The sequence below is a fragment of the Notolabrus celidotus genome, chromosome 9 (genome assembly GCF_009762535.1).
Source record: "Notolabrus celidotus isolate fNotCel1 chromosome 9, fNotCel1.pri, whole genome shotgun sequence".
In the NCBI taxonomy this organism is placed as follows: Eukaryota; Metazoa; Chordata; class Actinopteri; order Labriformes; family Labridae; genus Notolabrus; species Notolabrus celidotus.
Window position 1 is genome coordinate 5896353 of NC_048280.1, and position 17044 is coordinate 5913396.

The 17044-nt window shown below is 40.7% G+C and overlaps 1 protein-coding gene across 1 annotated transcript in view; it reads left to right on the forward strand.

Moving 5' to 3' along the window:
• The window catches only part of susd2 (sushi domain containing 2), a 35392-nt gene that overhangs the window by 443 nt on the left and 17905 nt on the right, over positions 1 to 17044 (forward strand). The window contains exons 2-12 of the mRNA XM_034692880.1: positions 143 to 341; positions 4065 to 4213; positions 5708 to 6056; positions 7390 to 7591; positions 7906 to 7991; positions 8079 to 8347; positions 9408 to 9551; positions 11149 to 11301; positions 12507 to 12758; positions 15275 to 15553; positions 15847 to 16023. Coding sequence (XP_034548771.1) covers positions 143 to 341; positions 4065 to 4213; positions 5708 to 6056; positions 7390 to 7591; positions 7906 to 7991; positions 8079 to 8347; positions 9408 to 9551; positions 11149 to 11301; positions 12507 to 12758; positions 15275 to 15553; positions 15847 to 16023 — 2259 coding nt within the window. The remainder of the gene's footprint in view (positions 1 to 142; positions 342 to 4064; positions 4214 to 5707; positions 6057 to 7389; positions 7592 to 7905; positions 7992 to 8078; positions 8348 to 9407; positions 9552 to 11148; positions 11302 to 12506; positions 12759 to 15274; positions 15554 to 15846; positions 16024 to 17044) is intronic.

The following is a 17044-nucleotide window of genomic DNA, read 5'->3' on the forward strand; positions in this document are numbered from 1 at the left end:
TTTAAACATGTTTTTATTGAGCCAGCAAGGTTTTTGAGTTTTATTAAATAAAGTACCACTAATGATGATCATAATATAACTACTTTGGGAGTAACAAGCCTCATTTATTGTGATGTGAAATAATTCATCCTGTGTTTTGTAGCCCAGTCATGCAGAGGACAGTGTGGAGACATTATGGAGGACTGCTCCTGCCACACAACTTGTGGGTCATTGCTGACCTGCTGTGCAGACTACAACCAGTCCTGTTTGCAGGTGTCACCTCACTCCAGCTCCATGCTGGGTGGAAGAGCCCTCAGGATACTCAATTTGGTCCTTAATCCTGCAGGGCAGCTTCTCTGCAGGTTTGTGCCACAGTGACCTCTGAAGCCTGCCATGTTTCACCAGCAAGGACCACACCAACAACAGAATGGGATTTGAAAGATAGTTTATTGATTACTGATTATTGTATTGATCGATATTGAACTAGTTGTCGCTTTGGGGAAGCTTTGTAGGGGATCCGCCGTAGCACCCGGGCACGACGAACCCCCCAGGGCCCTATGGATAAGGAGAAGAGGAGCAGAAGGAGAGAGAAAAGGGAGGGAGGGATTCCGAAAGAGAGCGAGAAAGGAGGAAATGGTCAGGTTTTAATTTATGGGAAAACGGAAGAGGCGCCGTTGAGGTGTGGCCCTGCTCCTGAAATTTTGATATCATCACCACTTAAAGCTTAAAGGTACAGTGTGGAGAAATCATAGACTGTATGAATAATGGACGTATTATCCTTGACGCCATACATCTGTTCCTTAACGCTGTTTTGAAGCCAATCGACAGCGGGAGCCATATTGGAAATGCCGAACTAAACCAGTCATAGTGTGACGTAAAGGGGTGGAGTTTGAGCCTCCTAGCCAACAGCTATGTGTTCCTGTCCGGGAGTCAAGAAGTCATGTCCTTATTTGGGCAAAAACTTGTAATCTTAACATCTTCTAAACCGTCGCATTAGTAAAAAAATTCACTCCCTGTACAGTGTGTGCCGATAGAGAAATTAGCTACTGTAGCCAAGCCGTTTTTTGTACCAGGCTGTAAACATGTTTATTAATGCTGCAAAGATCGTCTTTTTCCCATTCATGTCTATGTGGTTTCCTGTGTTTCTGCAGCCAGCCTCAAGCGGATTCTCGATGAATTGCAGTTTATAACACTTCCGCATGGACTGGAGGTCGCCGCTTGGCTCAGCCCCAGCTCTGCTCACAGCAGAACTTTGTTTCAATTGGTCAGCTTGGCGGCCATGCGGCCAATCACATGTAAGGATATAGGATACAGGTGATGGAGGGGAGGCTGTGTATCGTGGCTACATCTGTTCCTTCCGAGAGAGTCTTCTCGAAGACCAGGCAAATACTCACTGAGAGGAGGAATCGGATCAGCCCATCCAAGCTGAGGCATCTGATTTTTCTCAATGCCAACCTGAGGACATTAATAATGATTGCTCCAGTTTAGTTCTGGTTCTGTTTGCTTGAGTTTGGTTCTGGTTCTGTTTGCTTGAGTTGGTTCTGGTTCTGTTTGCTTGTGTTGTTTCTGGTTCTGGTTCCGTTTGCATCAGTTTGGTTCTGGTTCTGTTTGCTTTAGGTTGGTTCTGGTTCTGTTTGCTTGAGGTTGGTTCTGGTTCTGTTTGCTTAAGTTTGGTTCTGGTTCTGGTTCTGTTTGCTTGAGTTTGGTTCTGGTTCTAGTTCTGTTTGCTTGAGTTTGGTTCTGGTTCTAGTTCTGTTTGCTTGAGTTTGGTTCTGGTTCTGGTTCTGTTTGCTCGAGTTTGGTTCTGGTTCTGTTTGCTTGAGTTTGGTTCTGGTTTTGGTTCTGTTTTCTTGAGTTTGGTTCTGGTTCTGGTTCTGTTTGCTTAAGTTTGGTTCTGGTTCTGTTTGCTTGAGTTTTGTTCTGATTCTGTTTGCTTGAGTTTGGTTCTGGTTCTGGTTCTGTTTGCTTGAGTTTGGTTCTGGTTCTGTTTGCTTGAGTTTGGTTCTGGTTCTGTTTGCTTGAGTTTTGTTCTGGTTCTGTTTGCTTGACTTGGTTCTGGTTCTGTTTGCTTGAGTTTGATTGACCCTAACCCTAATCTTAACCCTAACCCTAATCACAACCCTAACCCTAACCCTAACCTTAACCCTAATCACAACCCTAACCCTAACCCTAATCTTAACCCTAACCCTAATTTTAACCCTAACTCTAACCCTAATCATAACCTTAACCCTAACCCTAATTTTAACCCTAACTCTAACCCTAATCACAACCCTAACCCTAATCATAACCCTAACCCTAATTTTAACCCTAACCCTAACCCTAATTTTAACCCTAACCCTAACCCTATAATCATAACCCAAACCCTAATCATAACCCTAACCCTAATCATAGTACATCTCTTTACTTCAAAAGTGAAATAAGCACTCATGTGGAATCAGCCCATGTCCGCTCGGGCCTGAGCCAGAGTTTACGGACAGGGGATGAGCTGATGCTTTATAGTGAATCAAAAGAGCCGGCTCCCAGTTTTTTCCTTTGCTGCTTAGCTCTCAGTGCTCAGCCCCAGCCTTGCTCACAGCAGAACTTTGTTTTGATTGGGCAGCATGGCGGCAATGCGGCCAATCACATGTGAGGATATAGGATACAGGTGATGGAGGGGAGGCTGTGTATCGTGGCTACATCTGTTCCTTCCGAGAGTCTTCCCGAAAACAGGGTAAATACTCACTGAGAGGAGAAATCAGATCAGCCAATCCAAGCTGAGGCATCTGATTTCTCTCAATGCCAACCTGAGGACATTAATAATGTTTGCTCGAGTTTGGTTCAGGTTCTGTTTGCTTGAGTTTGGTTCTGGTTCTGGTTCTGTTTGCTTCAGTTTGGTTCTGGGTCTGTAAGCTTGGGTTTGGTTCTGGTTCTGTTTTCTTCAGTTTGGTTCTGGTTCTGTTTTCTTCAGTTTGGTTCTGGTTCTGTAAACTTGAGTTGGTTTTAGTTCTGTTTGCTTGAGTTGGTTCTGTTTGCTTGAGTTTGATTTTGGTTCTGTTTGCTTGAGTTGGTTTTGGTTCTGTTTGCTTGAGTTGGTTCTGGTTCTGTTTGCTTGAGTTGGTTCTGTTTGCTTGAGTTTGATTTTGGTTCTGTTTGCTTGAGTTTAGTTCTGGTTCTGTTTGCTTGAGTTGGTTTTGGTTCTGTTTGCTTGAGTTGGTTCTGTTTGCTTGAGTTGGTTCTGTTTGCTTGAGTTCGGTTCTGGTTCTTTTTGTTTGATTTTAGTTCTGGTTCTGTTTGCTTGAGTTGGTTCTGGTTCTGTTTGCTTGATTTTGGTTCTGGTTCTGTTTGCTTGAGTCTTGTTCTGGTTCTGTTTGCTTAAGTTTGGTTCTGGTTCTGTTTGCTTGAGTTGGTTCTGGTTCTGTTTGCTTGAGTTTAACTGTGTTCTTTGAAAGAGAAAGATGGTGGCTTTTTTTTATTTTATTTACTCAGGTGATTAAATGCTAATTTTAACATACATATGAATGTTGTAGTCCATTTCTTCCAAGTCTGTAATGCTAAATGTCGCTACATACGGTACCCTTAAAAACTACACACTGTACCTTTAATGCATTTAGTATTATTAACATTGCAAGGCTGCTAAGTTGAAAACATGTAGAGTACTGTTCACGTCTTTTCTTGACTAAGAAGTGTAGTTATGTTTTGATATAGTTCTGGTTTTATGCAATGTACTGCCCAAGCGAGTTGTCCAAATTATTTTAAGGATTCTTGAGACTAAAAAAAACAAAACGTGCATGCTGGAAAAAATCATACAAAATCTCAAAAGGTATAGTGAAGCTGAAGGAGCACTCTGGTAAGATTCAAAGCACAAAATATGTCAGGCATCACTACTTCCTCGTGATGAATATCAATCATTGACTCACATTTAAGGCTATGAATAAAAGCCTCAGATTAACTTGTGTTCTTGGACTTAAAATTGCCAGGATGCTCTTAAAATGTCTTTAATACTAGTAGATGATCAAAGTTTGAACAAGAGAAATTGTATTAATAACACAGAAGTAGTGTTAACTGGTCAAAAAACTCAAAAATATCATGTTTTTTTTTTCCTGCAGGTTTAAAGGAGAGATCAACAAAGAAGGCTTTATAGATGCTGAAGGCCGTGCCTACTGTATCTCTCCTCTGTTGTTTGAGACGGGTTGGATTCCATTTAATGTCTCAACTGATGGATTACATTTTGACAGATCTGGAGAGTACTTGTCAGGTATGTTGCTGGAATATATTATTTGATATTTTTCACTTAGAGTTATGAACTGCACTGAGCAGCTTTCCTGGTTTTATTTAATTTAATTTAATTTAATTTAATTTATTATTTTATTTTATTGAACATTTAGTAATATACAAAACATCTGGACGAGGATAGAAGTGTTTTTTTTATTTGATTTATTTTAATTTATTATTTTCTTTCATTGAACATTTAGTAATATACAAAACATCTAGATGAGGATAGAAGTTTTTTTTTAATTTAATTTAATTCAATGTGATTAATTTATTTTAATTAATTTAGTTTAATTTAATTTAAATTAAATTAAGTTAAATTAAATGTATTGTTCTTTGTATTTTAACATTTAGTAATATACTAAACGCCTCCATAAGGATAATAGTGTTTTTTTAAATTAAATTAAATTAAATTAAATTAAATTTGATTTAATTTAATTTATTATTTTCTGTCATTGAACATTTAGTAATATGCAAAACATCTGGATAGGGATAGAAGTTTTATTTAATTTAATTTAATTTATTATTTTCTTTAAATTAAAATTTAGTATTAAACAAAACATCTGGATAAGGATATAAGTGTTTTTTTTTTATTTAATTCAATTCAATTTAATTCAATGTATTATTTTCTTTCATTGAACTTTAGTAACATACAAATCTCCTTGAGGATAGAAGTGTTTTTTAATTAAGTTTAATTCCATTTATTATTATTCTTTTATTGAACATTAAGTAATATACAAAACATCTGGATAAGGATAGAAATGTTTCTTTAATTTAATGTAATTTAATTTATCAATTTATTTCAATGAACATTTAGTAGTAATCAAAACATCTGGATAAGGATAGAAGTGTTGTTTTTTTTTCAATTAAATTAAATTAAATTAAATTAAATGTTTTACTTTATTTTATTGAACATTTAGTTATATACAAAACACCTCTATGAGGACAGAAGTGTTTTTTATGTGATTTAATTCAAGTTATTATTTTCTTTCATTGAACATTTAATAATAAACAAAACATCTGGACGAGGATCGAAGTGTTTTCTTTATTTAGTATACAAGCCTGTATTTTTTCTTGTGGCCAGCAGGGGGCACCCCTTTCAAATCTTCCACAAAATGACCTTACTTCTCCACCTAATAAAGACAAATATTTACCTCCAAAGCTTCATCTGAAAATGTAACTGGATGTGGTAGAACACCTTGAAGATTTTTTACTTCTCCTCCTTTCTGGAAAGCTTCTTTAGTTCTAAAGCTCTTTTTTAATTAAATCCAGTTGCTGTGACCTGGATGACTGAGAAACTTCACAGACAAGTGTTTACCTTACAAACCTGTCGACCAGTAGAGAAGCATGGTTGAACAATATGTTGAATGCTAAAATGTTAAATGAAAGGCTCAACAGACTACACAAGCCTCTGTTGCTGAGTCCACCTCCACATGCTTTGTTTCTTTCATTATTATATTTGTTGTTTTCACTGTATCAGTGCACCCCAGTAAAGCAGACCCTGCCTATCAAGTCACCCTGATGAATGCAACACAGTGGCAGAACTACGGCACCTCAAACACATCCGGACGGCTTCAGATGACGTGGAACAGCTGTTTGATTGCAGCAGAGAAGGTGAACATAGAGCTGTGGGGTTACAGGGAGTCCAGGAGGAGCACAGGGGCAGGAGCGGAGTCTCTGCAGGCCGAGCTGAGGTATCTGTACTCTCTGGGCGGGGATCAGCCAAACACGGGCGCCTTCAGCTTCATCCCCGAGCCCTCGCAGGACTACTCTGAGTGGGAGCTGGGGAACATCCGCATCACTGGTGGTTCTAAGTCAGATGGTGAGAGGTATGTGGATTACAAAGCATTCAACCAGTCTCAATTAAAATATGCATTGGACTTTTTCCTACTTTCCACTAAATTTGGCTGACACTATTATTATTTTTTGACATTTTGATCATGGAGCTGATTTATATGGAAGCCCGTTTCCGCCAGTTTAAAATTTTTTTTAAAAATTTCAATTTTTTTTTTTTTTTTTTAGGAAAATTAAAAAAAAAAATTTTTTTAATAAAAGTAAAAAAAAAAAAAAAATTTTTTTTTTTTTTTTTTTTAAAGTAAAACAAATTTAAAAAAAAAAATTTTTTTTAGGAAAAGTAAAATAAAAAAAAACATTATGCTTGTATGCTTGTAGCCATATCATTTTTCTTCAGAAACCATCAATGCAACCACTGATGCATATTCCATAGGGCTTTAATTTGTCATAGCCATCTATATGCCATACATAGTTTGGCCCACGACTGACATACACACTCTTTCTCAAACTGTTGTGCGCACACAGTTCTATCCCCGCTCCCATCCATCAGTCGCATCAATTGACACACAGTTTCTCTGTCTGTAATTATTCTGGCCATCCAACATATTTGGTGCATCCAACTGTAGCCGCTGTAGCTTGCCAAACGTTTGCAACTGATGGTCTATGAAGGCATTAAGGTCTGCAAAGCTTTGTCGCAGCCCCTTCAAACTGTAGATGCAATGAAGCCCATTTAGACCTATCTCATTATTATGACTTAGTATCTCAATATTATGACTTAGTATCTCATAATTATGACTTAGTATCTCATTATTATGACTTAGTATCTAATAGAATAATTACAGACAGAGAAACTGTGGGTCAATTGATGCGACTGATGGATGGGAGCGGGGATAGAGCTGTGTGCGCACAACAGTTTGAGAAAGCATGTGTATGTCAGTCGTGGGCCAAACTATGTATGGCATATAGATGGCTATGACAGATGGCTATGACAAATTAAAGCCCTATGGAATATGCATCAGTGGTTGCATTGATGGTTTCTCAAGAAAAATGATATGGCTAGAAGCATACAAGCACAATTATCTTTTTTTTTTCTTTTCCTAAAAAAAAATTTTTTTTTTTTTTTTTTTACTTTTCTTAAAAAAACTTTTTTTTTTTTTTTTTTTACTTTTCCTAAAAATTTATTATTATTTTTTTCTTAAAAAAAAAAAAATATATATATTTTTTATTTTTTTACTTTTCCTAAAAAATTTTTTTTTTAATTTTTATAAATAAATAAATAGTATCAACCTTCACTTTTAACTTTAGCCTTAATTTCATATTTTAGATTGTTAATGACCTTCAAATAATACACAAAATGTTTGAATGCAGAGACGTGCCGTGCCTCTGGAGTGGAGGTCATGTGATCGCCTGGCACCTGGATCAAGCCTTCAGGGACGACTCTGCAGCCTGGGCAGAGAACAAGTGTCTGCAGTGGGACGAGGTGGAGAAGACGCTGCCCAACTTCCTGGATGAACTCATCCCTTGTCCGTGTACTCTGGCTCAGGCCCGAGCGGACACGGGCCGATTCCATGTGAGTGCTTATTTCACTATTGAAGTAAAGAGATGTACTCATTAGATGCAGTATGATTGAAACAAATGTTTTTAAGCCCTGCTTTAGTTGCATATTTCGATGAACCAAAACACCTCAAAGTCTGCTCAGTGGTGAAAAAACAAAGGCTGACATGATTCATTTTAGAAACATACTTTGTGATCAGTGTTATCAAGGTTCTCTCAGAGTCAACAGAATTTGACGCTGATCAAAATTTTCTTCAATCAAATCTAAATAATGGCACATCATTTACAACTTTTTATTGAGGCTGATTTCCTTGCATTGTGTTTTTTCAGACTGACTACAGCTGTGACATTGAGAGAGGCAGTGTGTGCACTTATCACCCCGGGTGTGTCCACTGTGTCCGAGCCGTTCAGGCCAGGTAGGAATGACAAGAGGACAGATTTGACCTGTTTGAAATGAAAATAGCAGCATCTTATCCCTGTTGATTTTTTCCCCATGATTCCAGTCCTACACATGGCTCGGGTCAGCAGTGCTGCTATGACAGCACAGGCGCTCTGGTTTTGACAGGAGACTCGACCGGCGGCAGCACTCCAGACAGGGCGCACGACTGGGGCTCCCCTCCTTACAGGGCGCCACCACGGGTGCCGGGGTACTCTCACTGGCTTTATGATGTCATGAGTTTCTACTATTGCTGCCTGTGGTCCCACCACTGCCACATCTACCTCAACCATCGACCTTCCAGTGGATGTCGCAACTACCAGCCCCCGAGAGCCGGTGAGATCATCCACAATATATTGAGTATCGATGAATTGGTTGTTAAGAACTTACTCGAACACATTTTTTTGTTTCAATTTTCTATCACGTGGAACAAACATCATGTGGTCTCATACTTTGTTCAGCTATCAGGGAGGCGTTTCACATTTAAGGCATGTTTCGATGTGAATCAGCTGACTAAAGCCTGATTTATACTTCAGCGTTGAATCCACGGCGTAGCCTACGCCGGAGGTCTGCATAGCTACCGTACCTAGGCAGAGGCCTACACACCTAGCTGACGTGCACCTCCTCCAAAATTTAACTACCTGTAGAATCGACGCGGACCACAAGCCCTGTGATTGGTCGGCTCGTCAGCATTGTGTCACAGCACTTCGGTGATCCCGGACATCGGCTGCACATCGGCCGTGTGTTTCATCTCCTCCTCTCTATTCTTCATGTAATCATGTCTGTATGATAAACAGCAACATGTATCAGCTGTAGATTAACATAACACGCTCTGAATCTCTGTGGGAAAGTAAACAGAGATTGTAGCGGTTCGGAAGCAGGCGACCGGCTATCAGAGAGTAAATGTAGTACGCCTATATGGTGTCACACAGTCTCCTCTAGTGCATGCTCTGGTTGCGGTTCTGTGAATAGATTTAAGTTTAATATATTCACAGAGAGACAGTGCTTTTATAAATAGTGATTAAACTGACACTACTTCATAAGCAGCAACAAATACTTACATTTCTTATGTTTGTTCATCTGTACATAAGCCTCTTTGTGGCTTCACATGCTTCACACACACACTCTGCTCTGCAAATGGACATTCAAGGAGCAGGTAATACCAGATCAGTGTGTAGGAGAAGTAAATGAATCACAGACTGCAGCTGAGAGTGAGGCTGTGGAGATTAGATCAAACACCTCACCACCTGATCTCCAGAGACTATAAACACAACTGCGATCCACATTCTGGTGTTACAAAAAAACAATCTTTAAATGAATGAGAACTTGAATGAGCTTGTGCCCACATGGCATTTGATGTAAACACATCAGTGCTTTGTTTCTCGGCGCCTCACAGGTGTCGTCCTCGGGGATCCACATTTTATAACGTTTGACGGCCTCAGCTACACTTTCAACGGTAAAGGAGAGTTCCACCTCGCGTCTTCGACAGACAGAGAGCTGAGCGTTCAGGCCAGGACAGAGCCGGTGAAACTCAAGAACGGTGAGTCCACGTTCGATGTGTCCTCTCTCTCATCCTAGAGCTTCTGCTGTATCTCTCTGTATCTCTCTGTATCTCTCTGTATCAATCAATCAATCAATCAATCAATCAATCAATCAATCAATCAATCAATCAATCAATCAATCAATCAATCAATCAATCAATCAATCAATCAATCAATCTTTATTTGTATAGCGCCAAATCACAACAAACGTTATCTCAAGACGCTTTTACAAACATAGGAGGTCTAGACCACTCTATGTCAAATTATGAACAGAGACCCAACTTCAAGACAGGGTAAGACTCAGTCTGACCCCACCTTAATCCATCATGAGCATTGCACATCGCAGTATTTAGCTAGTTACAGTGGTGAGGAAAAACTTCCTTTTAACAGGCAGAAACCTCGAGCAGAACCAGACTCATGTTAGACAGCCATCATGCCTTGACTGAGTTGGGTCTGGAAAGACAGATAGAGGGGAGTAAGAGAGAGAGGTGATAGTGATGAGACGATTGGTAGAAGCTGTTGCCGCTGGAGTCCAGAACGTCCGTATCAGCTGGAGTCCAGATCGTCCACAGCAGGAGGACGTCTACCGAAGCTCAGAGGAATCTACGAGACAAGGGAGCTCAGGGACCCCAGAAAGGTCTATGGTTAGTAACTTTAATGGGACAGGCAGAGTTAAAGCAAGTGATGAAGGGGTTGGGGGGAAGGTGGTGAGCTAGGATCCCAGTGTGTCAGTGTGCCAGTTCCCCCGGTAGTCTAGGCCTATAGCAGCATAACTTAGAGCTGGTCCAAGCCTGATCCAGCTCTAACTATAAGGTTTATCAAAAAGGAAAGTTTGAAGCCTACTCTTAAAAGTAGAGAGGGTGTCTGCCTCCCGGACCTTGATTGGTAGATGATTCCAAAGGAGAGGGGCCTGATAACTGAAGGTTCTACCTCCCATACTACTTTTAGAGATTTTAGGTACAACTAGCAAGCCTGCATGTTGGGAGCGTAGAGTTCTAGAGGGGTAATAGGGCACTATGAGCTCTTTAAGATACGAGGGTGCCTGATTTTTAAGGGCTTTGTACTGTAGGTTAAAAGAAGGATTTTAAATTCTATTCTACATGTTTCAGCTCAGAGCTTTGTTTGGACCAGACGAATCCTGTAGTTTGATTATTTATTTTAAATCAGCCACAGGATTGGTTATCTGGGTTCTCTTTTTGAGGTTTCTTTTGCTTGCACTCTTCTTTTCAGTTTTGTTTAAAGCTCTCTCTTATCTTTTTTCCTCGTCCTGATCTTGGCGCTGCAAAATGACAGCCTGTTTCCGTAGTTCCCTCTTGTTTTCACTCTGTACCTCCTGGGGTCAGATGTAGTGAAAAGGAACAGATGTTAGCTTTATTGTTTAGAATTTCCTCCAAGTCATTGCACAACAACCCTGGTTGAAGCAACTGTAGATGGCCAGATGGCATTAATATTCCCCTCGTTAGATCATGGAATAAAACATCTGGATTAATTTGATATCCTCGAGACTTACGATGTGATTCAACCACAGGAATTGGAAGGACTAACTACACTGTAACACAGCCACTTAGATATATGATGTTTTAATTGACCACACAGGTACCTTGGCCACGGCCACACGGCTGTCATCAGTGGTTATGAAGGAGAAAGCGTCTGATGTCATTGAGGTGCGTCAAGCAGAGGGCAACCTTCAGGTGCTGAGGAACCAAAAAGTCCTTCATTTCACGGAGCAAAGATGGATGGACCTGCACGGTGAGATCATTTACACTCTCCTCCTGTTAACTTTGGCATCAAGAGGAAGCTTTGAGACTATTGCAAGACATTTGTACCATGAAACATTGTCATCTGATGTCAGAGACACCTCATCATCCTCTTCGAAGTCTTGCATGGATGAAATTGAAATCAGAAGATAGTAGATTCATCCTTTTTGTGCAGCAGAGTACCGCAGAGAAAAATATCATTTTTTCCCATGTAAAGCAGGGGTTCCCAAAGTGTGGGTCGGGACCCCCTGGGGGGCCACAAGACAAAAATAGGGGTTGTGAGATGTAGGGGTGAGTATTGTCAAAAACCTCAATCTTTATTTTTATAGCACCAAATCAAAACAAACATTATCTAAGGACTCTTTCCAAACAGAGCAGGTCTAGACCATACTCTATGTTCTATTATTAACAAAGACCCAACATCAAGACAGGATAAGATCCAGTCCCATCTTACAGACAGGACTCAGTCTGATCTCATCTTAATCCACCATGAGCAGAGCACTTTGCAGCATTTAGCAAGTTACAGTGGCAAGGACAAACTTCCTTTAACAGGCAGAAACCTCCAGCAGGACCAGACTCATGTTAGACACACATCTGCTGAGACCCAGTTAGGGTTGGAAAGAGGGATAGAGGAGATGAAGAAAGAGAGATAGGTGATAGTGATGAGGCAGATAGTACAGTGGTAGTAGTAGCGGGAGTCTCGAACGTCCACAGCAGCAGGACGTCTATGGCAGAGATCCAGAGGAAGCTACGAGACAAGGGAGCTCAGGGACTCCAGAAAGGTCTATGGTTAGTAACTTTAATGGGACAGGGAGAGTTAAAGTAAGTGATAAGGGGAGAGGGGTGAGATAGGATCCCAGTCTGTCAGTTCCCCCAGCAGTCTAAGCCTATAGCAGCATAACTAGGAGCTGGTCCAAGAGATTTTGTACTCAATCCTGAGTGAGTGTAGTGATTTAAAGATGGATGTGATGTAAGCGCTCTCATAAGGATCCTAGCTGCGACATTCTGGATATACTGGAGCCTCTGAATGCTCTTGCTAGGGATCCCAATGAGAAGTGCAATACAGCAATCCAGCCTGCCAACCCTCCTCTGAAATAACACAACCGGATTCACTCTCCCCCTTTAATTTAACTATCTCTGATTCAATCAACAAGCTGCTGAGGTGTTATAAATGCAAACACAATCTCTCTTTTCCAGGAGTGTTTGTGTTCGCTCCCTGCCTGCAGAACGTGACAGTAATCTTCCACTCTGGTGCTGCTGTGGAGGTTCGTGTGCAGGAAGGAACCATGGCGGCGACGGTCCTCCTTCCAACAGAGTTTACAAACCAAACCATGGGTCTCTTGGGTCTGATGAACTCTGACCCATCAGATGACCTGTTGACCCATGTGGGAGAGGTCATCCCCCCAGCTGATGTCACAGCAGAGGACATCTTTACCTTTGGAGCTGGCTGTAAGTTTGAGAGACTCCCAAACTTCACATTTAAAGGTATCTTCTTGATTTACGTAGCGAGCCATGCTGCATGTGAAGAAGAACGAGGGATTATCAGGCATTTTATGACTTGCTCGTAATTCCCTATCATTTCGTCTTGATAGATAACTTCCACATTTGAACCCCATTTGGCTAAAATGTGAAAAAAGTCTTAAAAGTGCACAGAAACAAAGCAAGCCACATGTTTCGAGTTAATACATCTGTGAGAGATTACAGAGAGATATCAGGGGCTGGGACCATACAGTGCAAGTAAAAGCACATCTCTGGAACAGACATGCTAATAATGCTTTAACTTTTACTTTTGACTGAAGCCGTTTGCATCAGTGTAAGTACACATTCACTTAAAGCATGTGGGAAGTAAAAGATTAACATGAGGGCATGCTATGTAATGTATGTGTCCTGCACTGATCTCTTTGAGTTGTCCTAATCATTTTCTACCTTGTATGTCTTTTTCTCTTTTAGTCTGTGTTGTAGAAAACAAGTTAAAGCAATCAGTAAGGATGGTAAAGGGTGGTCAAGCATGTGCTACTAAGGCGATAGCTAGCATAAATGTTGCTATTACAGATGGCACAATAACATTTTTATCCCTCGCTATTATGGGAATGAAAAAATATACATAACAGTTTCAGTACTGGAGGGCATATTCCTAGTTTTGCCAAAGTGGCAACCTCATGCAGCAAGAATTGAAGCCAATGCGGAAGTGTTAAAAACTGCAGTTCCTTGAGCGTCCACTTGAGGCTGGAAATTACATACACACCAATTTGGGAATTATGGGAATTTATGGGAAATAACTGGGAATAAGTTGTTTGCAATACCGTCGTGCCAGTGACGTGTGGAATTCAAATGGGGGTCAGGAAGTACATTTCAGAATGGACGCAACCGAGGAAAGCCTGTACTGTGCTGCTCTATACAACTCAACTCAAACTTTATTTATAGAGCACGTTTAAAACAACCGGGGTTGACCAAAGTGCTGTACAGATCAAAAACAGCACAAATGACAAACATAGCATACAATACAATACTAAAATACAATACTAGAATACGTAAATAGTGCAAATATATAATAAAATAAGATAGAATAAAATAAAAAAAAATAAAAAAAATAAAAATTTAATTAAGATTATGCCAGATGTCCACTCAATGTTGATTAAAATGTTGGGGCAGGTTGTTCCAGAGCCGAAGGGCAGCCGCCACAAAGGCTCGGTCACCTCTGGTTTTAAGCCTCGTTTTGGGAGTGACCAATAGCAACTGACCAGATGATCTCAATGTCCTGGCAGGGACATGATATTGGAGAAGCTCGGTCAGGTACTGGGGGGCTAGGCCATTAAGAGCTTTAAAAACAAACAATAAAAATTTAAAATCTATTCTAAAAGCAACCGGGAGCCAGTGCAGCGAAGCTAGGACAGGGGATATGTGGTCACGCTTATGTTTTCCAGTGAGGAGACGGGCAGCAGCGTTTTGTACCAGCTGCAGGCGGTGCAATAATGAGAGGTCCAGGCCATAATACAGAGAGTTACAGTAATCCAGTCTAGTGTTAATAAAAGCATGGATTACCGTCTCAAGATCTCTCTGTGGGAGGTACCCCTTTACTTTTGATAAAATCCTCAGGTGATAAAAACTGTTTTTAACAACTGAAGTAACCTGTCGATCAAATTTCAGCCTGTCATCAAATATTACGCCAAGATTCCTGACTGATGACTGGATGTTTGGTGTAAGGGGGGACAGAAAACCAGCTGGAAAGACTGCTGGACCACATCCAAACATTATGACTTCTGTCTTATTATCATTTAAGTGCAGAAAGTTTGCAGCCATCCAGGACTTAAATGTCGTTCAGGCAGTCAAGCAAATTTCTAACAGCGTAATAAGCCCATAATAAGCTATCAGGGAGGCCGAAACAAATTCTGGATTATGTTGGAAGAGATCATCCTCTCATGAGGACTTCCGATTTTTTTAACTGACCCGAGCTTATTTCTGAATGTGTCTGCCGTTGACATCACTAACTACCTCGTCCTCCAGACTTCATTGTGGGGCTTTTATAGTCTTGTGCTCTGGGCTCAAAAGTGTGGTCCAGGAGTCTAGAAATCATCTGTGCATGTGAAGGAGGAATGCACAGTGCATGTAGGGGGCGTGGTCTCAATAGCCCTGCAGTAAGCAGTGTGCTATGTGCATGTGATTGAGTAATAGCATAGATATTCAACTGTACTGGCATGAAATCTGATTGTTATAGTCAGGATTATGCTAAAACATATTCTCCTCAACTATATTTAAGTTCCCTATTAAGAGCCAACCTTCAATTTAGTAAATTCCTGGTTTATTCCTATAAATTCCCGTTAATTCCCATGGAAAGTTTCCAACTTTGAAAATTCCCAGAATTTTGCAACACTAGCACTGCTCACATAATCTTTTTGATATTTTTCAATCAACATAAAACCTGTTTGTTTCACATCTACATGTTATTTTATCCTGTTCATTCTCAGGGAACATCTCAAAGACATCCTCTCTTTTCACCTATGACTCGGAGTATCTTTTGGATACCTACTATTTCCCACCGAGCCACGATCCTGCTTTTGTTCCTGCCTTTTCTCTTCCCGAGAGACCCGATGACCCTCTGGTGGCGGATATGTTGAGGATGTGCTCTGGAGAAGGAGCAGAGTTCTGTAAATATGACACCCTGACTACTCGGAGCCTTGAAATGGGAAATGCCACACTCAGGGCCTACCGGAGTCACCGAGCTCTGATGGAAGACCTGGAGCCGGGTATGATGGGAAACAAAACCCCGCCCTTTTATTTGTTGTCTTTTATAATCATCGACAAAAACATGTTGATACATTGGGCTGCTCGTTTCTGGTGTTGCTAGAGTATTAATAGTTTTGGTGATCATACACTTATATTGGAACAGCTTGGTCTGTTTTGGAAAAGCAAAAGCATCCTTGAAAATGCATCAAACACGACCTGCAAGAGCCGGCGTGTGTCTGGGTAAAACTGTCATTAGTTAGACGACAAAAGAGTTTGAGTTGTTCGATTGTTGAATGTCTTCTTTTTGCATCAGTGTCGTCTTGTGGCCGGCTCCCTACACCCAGGAACGGGAAGAAAAATGGGACACATTACCTTGAGGGGGACACTCTAAGTTTCACCTGTAGCAAAGGTTACATACTGTACAGGTCAACGGAGCGTACCTGTCTGCAGGATGGGACCTGGACGGGAGAGCAACCACAATGTGTAACAGGTCAGTTCTAAGGCGAATAACACAAACAGCTGGTTGTGATGAGAATATGGAATATATTAACAAAGTGGACATCGCCTCTGGTTTCAAAAGTGAGGCTGACTCCACTGGTGACAAATGCCAGAGGAGGGGAAACGGTCTGAACTGACGGTTCATCTTTTAAGCTAACATCTTCTGTTTTGAATAATGGTTTCAGTCTTTTGCATTAAGTCTTCTTTAAGACAAACTAAGACTTATTTAATAAGTTAAGGTTCAATTTGAAGGAAATTGATGATAAAGCAGGGTATGCACTAGAGTTTGACACCCTGTGATTACTGACTGTATCATAAAGGCGTTTTTCAACCAGAGGAATTTTACCCTGGAACTACCTACGTTTCGACCGGTGGACCCAGGGTCTAAATTTAGTTCAGGGGTAGATAGTCTCCCCCCTAAAAAGCCCCTGCTAGGAAGATAGTACTGTTGGTAAATGGTAAATGGACTTGTACTTATATAGTGCTTTTCTAGTCTTTCTGACCACTCAAAGCGCTTTTACACTACTCGTCACATTCACCTATGCATACCCATTCACTCACTGATGGTAGAGGCTGCTATGTAGTGAGGGACCATCAGTGTTAGCTGATTTGTTCACATTCACACACCTCTGAACAACAGAGGGAGCAATGCAGGGTTCAGTCTCTTGCTCAAGGACACTTCGGCATGTGACTGCCGGAGCTGGGATAGAACCGGCAACCTGTTCAAAGGTCCCCGGGGAGTTTGGGGGGCAGGGCCTGCAATGCTGAACGTGTTTGATTGGTAGATTAACCGCAGTGTTTTTATTCCGCCCGCCGTCCATAATAACATCACACAGGTGTGATTCACTTGATTTCTCTTTCTTTCATTTGTTCTATCTTTTTTTTTGTACAGTATGTGTGTGTGCACTTTTAAATAAAAAATGTAGGAGGCTGGCTCCAGAAGTACCGGAAGCCACATACACACCAATTCAAAAAAGCCAATCTTTACAGCAGAAAAAAACATGTTTACAGCC